This window comes from Enhydra lutris, unplaced genomic scaffold, assembly GCF_002288905.1.
Source record: "Enhydra lutris kenyoni isolate GAN:26980312 unplaced genomic scaffold, ASM228890v2 scaffoldscaffold37, whole genome shotgun sequence".
NCBI lineage: Eukaryota > Metazoa > Chordata > Mammalia > Carnivora > Mustelidae > Enhydra > Enhydra lutris.
The window spans coordinates 6,471,349-6,484,406 of record NW_019154121.1 but is presented as its reverse complement, the minus strand read 5'-3'; the positions used below and the strand labels follow the sequence as shown (position 1 = coordinate 6,484,406).

The 13,058-nt window shown below is 38.4% G+C and overlaps 1 protein-coding gene across 4 annotated transcripts in view; it reads right to left on the bottom strand.

Annotated features, from left to right (window-relative positions):
• Window positions 1–3,765: 3,765 nt before the first annotated feature.
• Window positions 3,766–13,058, bottom strand: part of LOC111154519 (sestrin 3) — a 66,314-nt gene continuing 57,021 nt past the window's right edge. For 3 of the 4 annotated variants that reach the window (XM_022514171.1, XM_022514174.1, XM_022514173.1), the window contains exons 7-10: window positions 9,867–10,006; window positions 8,873–9,063; window positions 6,257–6,401; window positions 3,783–4,199 (exon numbers count right to left, since the gene is read on the bottom strand). In XM_022514171.1, the coding sequence (XP_022369879.1) occupies window positions 4,113–4,199; window positions 6,257–6,401; window positions 8,873–9,063; window positions 9,867–10,006 (563 nt within the window). In that variant the 3' untranslated portion in view covers window positions 3,783–4,112. Of the gene's footprint in view, window positions 4,200–6,256; window positions 6,402–8,872; window positions 9,064–9,866; window positions 10,007–13,058 lie in introns of all 4 variants that reach the window. The other variant, XM_022514172.1, reaches the window with a different exon arrangement.

Genomic DNA, 13,058 nt, shown 5'->3' with positions numbered 1-13,058 from the left:
GTCTCCAGAGGGATACAGTAAGGAAACACAGATAAAGATGACGGCCACCGCGAGTGGGTTCTGATGAGACAAATTAAGTAACTTTGCACTCGATCTGAACTGAGGGGCCGCATGTCTCTTAGGGTGCTGTGGAATTACACCACCAAGAAAATTCTGGGTACTGTTCACGTATCATTATTGTTGCATACTTTTTACTTCATGCAAGACCGCCTATTTGCAGAAAAGAAGAAAAAGACTGTTAGATAAAGAGTTTAAGGTCTTGCTTTTCAGAGGAATGATTTCGAATTGTCTTCAAAACACAACACAACACAAAACAAAAACCTCACTTTGCTATCACAGTGCAAATCATTTCTATCACATGCACTGAAATTTGTTATTTTTTTTCCCTTGATGAACTAGTTGTCTTTAAGAGTTTAAAAGAATCTTATGGTCATATATGCATGGTGAACTATTTTTAAGTATAGATCTTTAATTTTTTGCCAATCATTTTATTTTGCCATGGCATAAAAATCCAAGATTTTTGGATTAAAAAACTCTATAAGGTGGAAGAGGAGAAAAAAAAACAACTGCTCTGGAATAATGTTGTTTAGTCTTCATAAGAATTTAAGAACTTTAGGAGACTTTATAACACAATTAAAATGGGGGCTATGGTTCAAATATTGTTTTAATATAAAGTTTCCACTGAGTTTTCTGTTCTAAAAGAGCCCTGCATTGCTCTGCCATTATTTGGGTTTAAAGCCATAATTAAAGGCCAAGGCCATGGCCTGGATTCCACATTGGTCATCTTTTATGGTAAAAGTACCCCAAATGGGACAAAGATTCTTCCTGGGACTGAGATAACACATGTGGTTCAAGAAGATAAAGAAGGTAACAGGTGGTCTCATCTCAGAAAGCCTCTTTGCCGCTGATTATCGTGAGTCCATCTGAGGGGGTCTAAACTGAAGGATCAAGTGGGGCGGCTGCTGGGCCACTCCCACCGCCAAGCGATCGGTTTCCAGAACAGAGTTGCCTTCTGACAGGAGAGTATTCAGGTATTTCCTACGGTGATCTGAGAAATCACGAATTACTACTGAAGCTGGGAAGTAAATAGACATCGATCAAGCATATACATAGGTGGGCTGTTAGACTAATTTTCACATGATAAGCAAGGAAGTCAGAGAATTCACATTCGCATGTGCTTTTTTTTTTCCCCCCAAGTACACTTGCACGTTTAAAGTTTGGCACAATGTGAGCCCCCAGGTGTAGGTTAGCATACTGTAGAATCACGTCGTTACACCAATTGAACCAGATATCTCTTTTAAAAATATCACATTTTAATATAAAAAGCTATACTATAAATTACTACATAGTAAATTCAATACTCTGAAAAAATACCACCCTGGAAAACCACATCAGAATTTCAAGTTTGCGTTAGAGAAGGTTCCCAGCAAACTTGTTTAAAATGGTATTCACGCCCCGGAATGCTGCACGTGCTGTAGCTTACTGGGGGTGCCCTAGCACCCCCGGAAGTCAATTTTTCTAGGCTGGTTCACTGAGGTTCATAAATATATTGTTTTGTTTTTGTTTATAGGTCCAAGTCGACTTAGGTTCCTGATTACTGAGGAGATAGATCAATGCGGAGCTAAAAAGAAACTTTGCTAGAAAAGAGATCTAGTAAAGGCACTAAATATTTCCAAAACCCAAACTCCAACTACTTACATTTCTGGGGGTAAAAAAATAAAAGACAAAAACTAAGTGGCCATTTTCGTTACTTAAACCTTGTTTCCCCTTTTGGTCTAAAGCTCATATGATGTTCTGTGAGAATTTCTCTTTTTCCTTTTATAAAGATCATTTCTAATCCTGTAACACAGGTCACCTGCACAATATAGAGGGCTATTAAATGAAAGGACTGTAGGAAAAGGAAACAAAACAAAACAACAAGAACCAAACCCAGATGTCAAGAATAAAAGACATCCCCAACTTGAAAAGTTCTAAGGTTGGGGACATCAAATGAACATTTATGCTATCATCTATGTTTTGTCATTTTCCTACTTTCCTTGCAGTTAATACATCTCTGTATAACGTGATGCTCAATAAAATCAACATATGGTATATGCATTTAAACAGAAGAGATCTGGCATGAATTCTCTGAATAGTATCTTTAAATAAACCACCTGTCTTAAAAAATATTAGTGATTTTTTCCTCACACGGACGATCTCACACGAGATCCTGGGATCGAAAAATGCAGAACAGCCTCATGTTTGTAGGCTTACAGTCACCTTTCTATTTTCTTGTCTGGAACAAAATCTAAAAGAAAGCAGCCTAATGTGTTGTACTAGAAATGGATGACGAATGGATGGGCCGAACGAAAACACTCATCCACGATTCTTTCATGACAAAAACTCCTACAGAACAAGTAAGGAAGTAAGTCTAAGACGAAATCTTTGTGGGAACCCTAGTGGAGAATTTCGACAATATTATTTACTATGAACAAATGGAGCAGTTTTTTTTTTTTTTTTAAATCAGCATGTTTAAAATTCAAGTCACCCTTAATTAACCAAAAAGTGTTTAAGCAGTGCAGTCGTGTCCTACTGGATAGCTGTAAGCATCTCTTCAGGCACTTCACTGGTTCATTAACACAAGACAAATTAAAGCTATAAACACATAAGGTTGTGCTCTGTGAAGATAGTCTAATCAAGCAACATAAACCAATGCAAAAATGTGACTTTTTGGATGCTTATTCCTCCCCTAAGACTTGATATTTTTTAAAACCAGTTGTCCAAAGAGATTTTTTTCCCCTGGGGAAGGGGGTGCTTTGGCATTAGGAAAAGAATATCGTTCAACCCCAGTAAGGCAAAAGCCTTGTGCGATAAAGAAATTGGAACAAATTTCTTTATGGCTCTGTTCAAAAGGACACTTCTGCAATGACGTAATGGTGGGGGGGGGAGTTCCGTGGAGTACTTTTTCCCAACATATTGCACTTTTTTTTGTTGTTGCTGTTCAATCACATTAATGCATAGAAACACAATTTTTACCTCTGAATATTCAACTGTTCAACCTATTAGAAGGAAAATAATAGGAAAGAAGTTCTAAAGGCCTACTAGGAAAAAAATACAAGTATATTAACCTTCCTCTGCTTAACTGCAATACAGAAAACACTATGAGAAAAGAAAAATGTGCAAAGAAACTTTTTGGTCAATCTTGTGTGGGTACAGGCTTGGACGTGCCGACCGAATGAACTGTGAGCAGCTCTGTGAGCACTGATTACCCCGGTGACCGAGGATGGCTGTCCGTGATAGAAAGGATTGTGCATAATTTCACTTTTAATATATACATCTGATATGGAAAACGGAAACTTCTGTTTCCGAAGAGAAAGAAAACAGCTGAATTTGGCATTTCAGTAGCATGCTATAGAATTCATCATGATTAATTTCACATTAAATTATGGACAATGGCTGTATCACATTTCACGTTATCGCCAATAGCAGTAAAAAAACCAAAACCAAAACAAAACAAAAAACAAACAAAAAAACCCAAAAACAAACAAAAAAAAAACCCCACAAACAGTGCCTGACAAATAATCTCCTGGGGACACAGACACGTGTCCTTGTGAGCAGCTTAGTTCAACAGCGCATGCTTCTCCTCCACCAGATTTAGGACACAACATTAAAGTTTAGAATGGCCAGAGGAGGTCATTCTGTGCTGAATTCCACTAGCTGAAAAACAATTGCTTGAGCAGATTGTAAGCGCTTTTCCTTACTCAAAAAAAAAAAAAAAAAAAAAAAAAAAAAAAAGGAAAGAAAAGAATACACATACGTACAAACCCCAAAGCGCTGAAGTTAAGCATTAATATAAACCAGGTTCATGATTTATGATCAGTATCCAAAAAATCCAGCTATAAAACAATGCAAAGTAGTGCTCCTCAGTATTATTTTTGCAATTGTTAGTAATGTTAAGCATCAAGAAAAAGAAAACACGTCATTGCACATTACAGCCGCCAGAAAGAACGGCTAAACTTTGCCACTAGAGAATTGAAAAATTTTTGATGCTACATCACAAACAGCTTCTGATGTGTGTCTTGTGTGAAAAGGTCTTTCCACACGTAGGACATGTTCGCTGGGTGATGATGCTATCAGGTCAAATGCCGAGTTATGGCACGAAGCGCATAAAGGAGTTCAGCCTGCATCCGCGCTTCCATTAGAAGTAGATTCACATGAACCTAGAAATGAAAATGTTATCTCCTTAGTGACCGGTATAAACAACTGAAAAAAACTTACTTTTTTCCTTTAAACATATCAGACATTCATGAAGGTTTACCATGCAAATGGGTGTTATCTACACATATAAATGATGTAATGCTCATTGACGAAAGCTGTTCAAAAAAAAAGCAATGGGTCTTGTGAGCAGTGAAAACGACTGCTAAAAGCCTGGAAAATACCAATCATTATGTCAAGATATATATTAGGAAAAGCCAATCAATCTCCTGGATTATGCAATAACTTTTTAAAACACACACACACACACACACACACACACACACACACACAGGAATACTATGCAACCATCAAAACCCCCAAAATCTTGCCATTTGCAATAGAGGCTATTACACTAAGTGAAATAAGTCAATCAGAGAAAGACAATTATCATCATATGATCTCACTGATATGAGAAATTTGAAAGGCAGGGCGGGGGGGTCATGGGAGGAAGGGAGGGGAAAAACGAAACAAGATGGGACCAGGGAGGGAGACAAACCATAAGAGACTCTTAATCTCAGGAAACAAACTGAGGATTGCTGGAGGGGAGTGGGTGGGAGGGATAGGGTGGCTGGCTGATGGACAATGAGGAGGGTATATGCTATGGTGAGTGCTGTGAATTGTGTAAGACTGATGAATAACAGACCTGTACCCCTGAAACAAATAATACATTATATGTTAATTATATATATATACACATATGTATATGTATATATATATTTATTTATAAATGACAACTTTCCTGCAAGTGCTACTATCTTTCAGTTATCAAATCTTATAGGTCTAAATCTTAGAGGTCTAAAAATCAGCTCTACACTCATTAGAGCCTATGTTCGTTACTTGGAAAGCTTTTAAACAACATTTTTAAACAATATTTCTTACTGGATCCTTGAAAGATCCTAAGGTGAAAACCTGAAGCCGAAAGCAGTTTGTAATTAGCGTCTGGTCCTTGTTAGATTTGGGCAGCTTCCCTGTAGTCTTTCAGATACAACTGTGGACAAGCTTCTAAGTTTTGGGGGAGATACACCCTAGCTGATAGATTAAAATGAATATCCACTTTTTTTGAAATTTACTACAATGTTTTTGATATTATATTTATTTTGATAATGTTCTACAGGTTAGACATGCTGTTAGGTATATTCTCTTGATGAGTAAAGAGAATTTCTAGATACAGCCTGGTAAAGGGAGAGAATCTAATGCAAACATATAAACAGGGCATAGAGATCTATCAAGAAGTCATGCTGGCGGTAACACGGTTATTTATCTGATGTGGGATTGTCTCTGAGGCTTCAAAATAATCGGTTATGTTTGGAGGTCGTAACATCCTCTGCCAAGGTCATAGAATTAACTAGTGACTATTGGGACCCTAAAGAGATTTTCTTACTCTCAAAATCTTGGAAACTGGTATAAATGGAAGATTCTTCGACTTACAGGTTGAAAAGACCTAGGATATAAGGTTCTTACACTATAATGTTGGTAGAGATCCTTAACATTTATTAGGTCTTAAATAATGATTTCTATACATTTCATCCAAAGAAATATTCTTATATAATGGTACATACATTTGGCTCAAAGGTCATGCATTAGATTATCAAAATACTAAATTACCAAGTTGGAATGAGAAACTGTTGTTCTCTGTCAACTCTAGTGGCTAGAGTTAATCTCTAATCCGACATACCTTCTGGGCCTGGCCCAATCATTAGGTTTGATTTTTATGAATCATGAGAATGGTAGACATTTTCCTAAAGGTACTTTAAAAATCAGTATCTGGACCCAGCCTTTCAAAGGCTGATGCTACAAGTGTGCTGTACCCACCATGTTGGCCGAAACACAGAACCAAAATTTAGTTAATATTCAATAAACCGGAATTTAAACACATTTTGAAAAGACAGCTGAATGATGTCACTTCTTTTCTTTAATGGCACTAACTTATCAATATTTTCCTGTATAATGTTTGCTGATCGTTACTAATTATACCAGACACAAGCCTAAGGTGTCTATAACGTCAAGTCATGAAACACACCTTTTCTGAGTGCTTGAACTGACGCCAGTAACTATCGTACATGCGCTTGGTGGTTCTCTCCGGATAGCAGGTCACTGTCTTAATGTAAACCTTCAGGCTTCGTTCAAGTAATTGATTAACTTCTCCATAATCATAGTCATCATACCTACAGGCCAAAGACAAATGAAAAATTCAAAATTTCTGATTTCTATGTTGGTATCAAGAGATGTTTATGGTCTAGCAATTCAATACCAAAAACTCATTAACTAATTGTTGTCACAAATATTTCTCGGTGCCTGTTAGGTGCTTTCTAGGCACTAGTGATACAGAGATGAACAGAATAAACAAAGATCTCCAGTCCCATGGAGTTTCAATCCTATTGGAGAAGAAAGTTAAAACATAGACAAGCATGTGATCTGTTGGGGGGTGTTCACTGCTGTGGAGGGAAAGGGAAAGGAGGCTGTGAGAAGAAAAGCAGCGCTTTTTAGGGAGGGGGCGAGGCTGTTCTCTGAGAAGGTGTCAGCAGAGAGCCCTGAGGTGGGAGTCATCATGGGGGGCAGAGGGAGTGACCCACTGTGTCCCATGCTGCTGACAAATCAAATGTGACAGGAACTAGGCCCTGAGCCCTGGGAGCAGGCGTGAGGAGGGTCACAGGCAACCTTGCCCAAGAGGGGTTTTGTTGTAGTGCGGTGGTGCTGTAGTGCATTTAAGACGGACTGAGGGATAAAATAGCGAGCAAGTAAACAACACTTTGTCAAAGAGATGGGCTGTGTGTGGGAGCAGGAAGACAAGGCAAAGGCTAGAAGGCAAAGAAGGAGGAAGAAAGGAATTTTTTTCTAAAGATGAGAGAAGTCACAGCAGTGTGTATATACTGATGGGAAAGATCCAGTGAAGAGGGTAAAGTTGGTTTTGCAAGAGAGAGAAGGAAGAATTTTTTTTTTTTTTAAGTAGGGGCTTGAACTCACGACCCTGAGATCAAGACCAGAGCTGAGATCAAGAGTTGGATGCTTAACCGACTGAGACACCCAGGGGCCCGGGGAACAAGGATCTTTTATTTTTATTTATACTTGACATACCATATGATATGAGTGATAAGTGTAGGACACAGTGATTCAGCATTAATATGCTCCACAAAATGCTCCCCACCAATGTAGTTACCATCTGTCACCATACAAAGTCATTACAATCTTACTGACTGGAGTCCCTGGGCTGAGACACTGCATCTCCACGACTTACTTACTTTGTAACCGGAACTTTGACCTCTCAATCCCCTTTACCCATTCAGCCCTCTCCTTCCTCTCCCCGCCACAGCCATCAGTTTGTTCTCTATATCAGTCTGTTTCTGTTTCCTGGTTTTGCTTTTTAGATTTACCCGCAGGTCACAGAGATCACAAGTAGGCAGAGAGGCAGGCAGAGAGAGAGGAAGGGAAGCAGGCTCCCCGCTGAGCAGAGAGCCCGATGTGAGGCTTGATCCGAGGACCTTGGGATCATGACCTGAGCCAAAGGCAGAGGCTTAACCCACTGAGCCACCCAGGCGCCCCTTCAGTTAATTTTTAACCCAAACATATGCTTAGTCAAAAAATAAGTATTCAAAAATCTTATATGAGCTTTATTTGGTAGCATCCAACATGTTAATATAATCACCATAATATTTGTCATGTATTGTCTTGAACATAATTTATCACAATTGAATTGAATTACTAATATTTATTTTTCTTAAAGTAGGTAGTTATGACGTATGTGTTTTAAAATGTGATGATTCAGTGTTAAGTTATTGTCTGGAATGATAAATGAGCAAACAGCATAGTTAACTACCATCGTGCCAGTGTCTTCTAGGTAGAATGCTTGACTATTAGCTGATGTTTCAGGAAAATTTTTTTACATTAAAATGTTAGAAAATACTTTGCTTAGCAAATTGAATTCTAACTCCATGCCATAAAGGCTTTCTGTGACTATATTAGAAAGGAGAAAGTAGAGTCAAATTGAATGTATTCATAACTGGGCATTTTTTCTTTCTGCAAATCTATCTCCATAAACGCCTTCAAAACCCAGCTCAAAAAGGCACATTCTCCCAAAAAAGCTTTCCTGATTAGACCATTCAATCTCACTCACTCATTTACTCACTGTCCTCTCCATGCCAATTTTCTAAATTTAGAGGCCATTAATTTATATTGACTGATAGTTTCATTTCAGTGTTCTTATGTGAGCTTTATGAAGATACAATCTATCCTAGTTTTATTTATACCCTAATTACCATTCCTTTAAAAATAAACAAACAAACCAGCATTTATTACAGTGGGCCAAAGAGGCACAATAAACGTTCCTTAACTGCCTAATTCTTCCAGGAAGGATACTTAAATTGAGTCTGATTCTATTGTATCCCCCAACGATTACTGAAACTTTTTTCCCCCTCCTTAGTAAATTCTCATTACTGTATTTACAGGTGCATGCTAAGATTCCAAACAGTCAAACAAGGAAAAATGTTCTTCTATAAACTGGAAGTCATTTTTCAAAATCAGAAGTCCACTTGTAGTATTTTTCTCCCCAGGGCTCTATAGCACTAAAAAGGACAGGAGCAAAACTTGGGTCAGAACTGTCACTTAGAAATGTTTAAAATGGTCTCGACGACGAACGTACCTGATTCCAAACATACAGTGAACGTAGTTAAATAAAGCTCTGCGCAGCGTGGTTGTGTCAACATCCTCATGGGAGGCCATAGTGTTATAGGTGAGATTGTAGACCATGCGGAACTTCTCATCAAGAAGATGTCCAATGTCAGAATAAAGTCTGTTCACCAGGGAGAACCCGTGATTTTCCCAGGTATAGTCCTGAAAGAAGAAACTCTATCTAGTTACCAAATGGGCAGTCTCCATTTAAATTCCATGTTTGTGGGAAACAACTACTGAAGCAAGGAAGTGAAGATATTTCAAATGTATTCTAAGTTGACAGCCTTACTAAGAACCCTTCACATCGGTTCCTAGATCAGAGCGCCATGCGGTTTCCTCAGTGGGGTCCCTGGTTGGACATATTGGTGATGAACTCTGGCCTCCCCCTGTGGTCGGGTACTATGCAAACTACATCCTTATCTGGAAGAGCCCCAGGAAATCTGAGAAAATTCCCGTGTGACCAAACCTACTCAGTGACACGGACAATTAGCAGATTAGTGAAACAAGTGCAAAGGAGTCTGTCTTAATTCAAACTTTCACTCTCTTTGGGAGCCACATCGCTACTGTGACTCTGGCCTCTAGGGGTTTTGGTGGGGTAACCCTTAATCCCAGAACTACTGGTATATGATCTTACTACAAAATGCCATTTTATTATAAATGTAACTTTATCGCTTGATTTTCTCCCTGCTCCTTAAGAAAAAAAAGGGTATGAACATTATACAATTACCATGTAATGTTGCAAGTAACCAAATGAAACCATTTCCTTTTGCCTTCTTAGAGGGGGAAACATTGAAATAATAATTTATCTACTAGGAGATCAAATTAGACTGGGCCAAAAACGAGATTACATAAAAAGATCTACAGACTCTATCAATTTAGAAGGCAATGGACTTATATCTCAACATTTCACAGTTAAAACGACAATATTTCTTCTCTAGTTTCTCTGAGTTAAAGGCATCTTATACCTGAGCTCGGAATGTTGGCAAATGTTCTTCTCCTCGTCTGGCAAAGTCCTCATACCCAAAACCAGGGTCTTCAATATATCGGGAGACATCAGATGTTATAATCATGTCATCTTCAAAATCTGAGGACAATAATGAGCAATCTAGAATAAAGGAAACTGTGCATAGAACAATGAAACGCTCCATTTCCCTCCACTTTTTAGCTTTCCCATGGATTTTTTTTTTTTAATTTATTTGACAGATCACAAGTAGGCAGAGAGGCAGGCAGAGAGAGACAGGAGGAGGAGGCAGGCTCCCCGCTGAGCAGAGAGCCCGATGCGGGACTCGATCCCAGGACCCTGGGATCATGACCAGAGCCGAAGGCAGAGGCTTTAACCACTAAGCCACCCAGGCATCCCTCCCATGGATTTTTGAAGTGACAATATTGACTTCCTGGCTTACGTTTGAATTCAATTTCAATTCAATTGTGTTACCAAATACTGGCAATCTTAACATTTAACTGTACTTGTCTGGGCAAAAACATGACTCCACTGAAACAGCTAAGCAGTAGCAGTGAAGAATCAATATCCTAGCTTTCCTTATACAGAAGAGGAAGATGGCACAGTGCTTTGAGGACAGAACTTAAATATTTTTTGACCTCTTACTTGATAAAGTGGGGTATAGGGAAAGAGAAGACAGGAAGGTGAAAGATAACTTGAGTGGACTTTAATGTTAAGATAGATTTTGTTAAAATTTAACGGTACTTCATATGGATGTGTTCATGCTGAAAATCAGTGCAATCTCATCCATTTTTGGCTCACAAAGAGGCATTTAGGGAGAAGGTCTGGGAAGGGAATTGGAACAAGGAGGAAAGTGACCTTCTGGGTGCCACCATTATTCAGAGTTGGCTTGGGCACTAGAATAGGAAGGGTCAGTTTGAGAAAATCCATGGAGTTTTACACCTAACCCACCTGCGCTTTTCTATGTACATGGAAATAAAAAGGCATATAAAGTACGAAGTAAAACAATGTGTTGATGAGATTGTGATCAGAATATTATAAGTGGCATTCAGGAAGATAGGAAGACTACAACAATCTTTTAAGATGGCTGACTTCTGCATACTTGATAGTATTAAAAATGTACCTCTGAAAAATTTAAGTGCCCAATGCATGTTAATTTTGCTTCAAGAAGATTCTAACTCACTTTTTTTTAGGGTAGTTAGTCTGTCTTTATAATTACTTTTTTCTGATTTCAATCACTGAAAGGGAATGAACAGCTTTTATTTACCAACTCCTATTCTAGAAAATGAACATAATGTTTTCAAAATTTAAAAAAAGGCTCCTTCTATGCAAAGAACAATATTTTCTTATTAAGAATTTTAATCAATATCAAATAAATGTAATACTTAATAATTAATAAACAATTATTAAACAGTTTCTAAAACAATTTTTTAGCATTTTATTTACTTACTTGAGAGAGAGAAAGATAGCACAACCATGAGGTGGTGAGAGGGGCATAGGGAGAGAGAGAAGCAGACTCCTTGCTGAGCAGGAAGCCCTACTCGGGGCTCCATCCCAGGACTCCATCCTCATGACCTGAGCTGAAGGCAGACGCTTAACCCACTGAGTCATTCAGGTGCCCCACCTCAACAATTTGATGGCATAAGAACTGGACAGTCTTGAGAGGTTTAAAAGAACAGTTACAATTACAGTAATTCATCCAAAAGATGTAGTAAATTAGTAGTGCCTTCATTATCTTACTCTTTGCTATTTCACGAAAATCCTAGCAATAATTACTCTTTCCTCACAAGGTTGAATCCTTAGGTCACTGCCATGGACTAATAGGGTGCTCGATAATGGCAGGAAAGATCAATTACCAAGGCTATCCAACTCTGGAAATATTAAAATTCTTACCTAACTTCGTTATTACCCATGATGCAAAGAGACTGACATTTGTTGAGCACTTTTTTTATTTGTTTGTCGTGAGAGCCCTGGCAGGGAGAGTGGCAGGGCAGAAGAAGAAGCAGGCTCCCCGCTGAGCAGGGAGCCTGATGTGGGACTTGATCCCAGGACTCTGGGACATGACCTGAGCCAAAGGCAGACATTTAACTGACTGAGCCACCCAGGCGTCCCTGCTGAGTACTTAATATATACCAGGTACTATGCTATATGCTTAATATCAATTTTTTGTTTTATTAATGCAAAAAGAAATACCTTCTTAAGAAATTAGTAAACTAACTATAAGTACTAATAGCACTGTCTGTACTGTAAGTAAGAACTACAATGCAAATTAGTTTAGGATGGTGTGGAAAATTTGTGAACTCTGAACTACTTAATCTGATCTGAAGCTTTTAAGTGACTTTCAGTTTTCTAAAGTGAAATCTCGGGCTTATCCCTAGCCCAACCCACGACAGCTGCTTTGTCTCCTTGGGCTGCAGAACTCTGTTCGGGTAAATGGAAACACGTGAAAAATGGTGTTTTCAATGTTTTGTCTCTCCATATTTATGAACGAGGTTATGTTTTCCTTTTTCCTTAATTCAGTCCATTGCATACTAATCAACAGAAACAAAGCAAAAAAAAAAAAAAAAAATCGAAAATGTGGTTAGCGATCACCGACCCTGCTAAGAACACTAGGAGTTTTGTGGGCTGTGAGGTAAAATCAAACCCAGGACGGTGAGTGAGAACTAAAGTCTGCAAAACAAGTTTCTCCCCTGATGTGATCTCTCCACCCACACTGCAGAAGCAGTTGATTTCACTGGGCAAATACCGATTCTGGAGTGGAAGATCACACAGCTGGTTCATTTATGTTGATGTTAGTTTCCGATTTGCCTGTAAACATTTTCAACTTGTCATACGACTTTGAAACATTTTAAAATAAACAATAATAAACACCTGGACTCCAACAAGATAGAATTTATCCTATGAATAATATCCATTTATTCATTTTAAAATTAGGAGTCAATCAAGACCTGTCTTCTAGATCATTTTGTTCATAGAAAGAAATGTACACAGGTTTCTCAAACTACAGATCCTTTTTTTCAAATTTAAGAAGTTAAGATCAGTACTCTGATCAACAAATCTAAAACTCCACTTTCAATTCTTTTTTTTTTTTTTTTTTAGATTTTATTTATTTATTTGACAGACAGAGATCACAAGCAGGCAGAGAGGCAGGCAGAGAGAGAAGGGGAAGCAGGCTCCCTGCTGAGCAGAGAGCCCC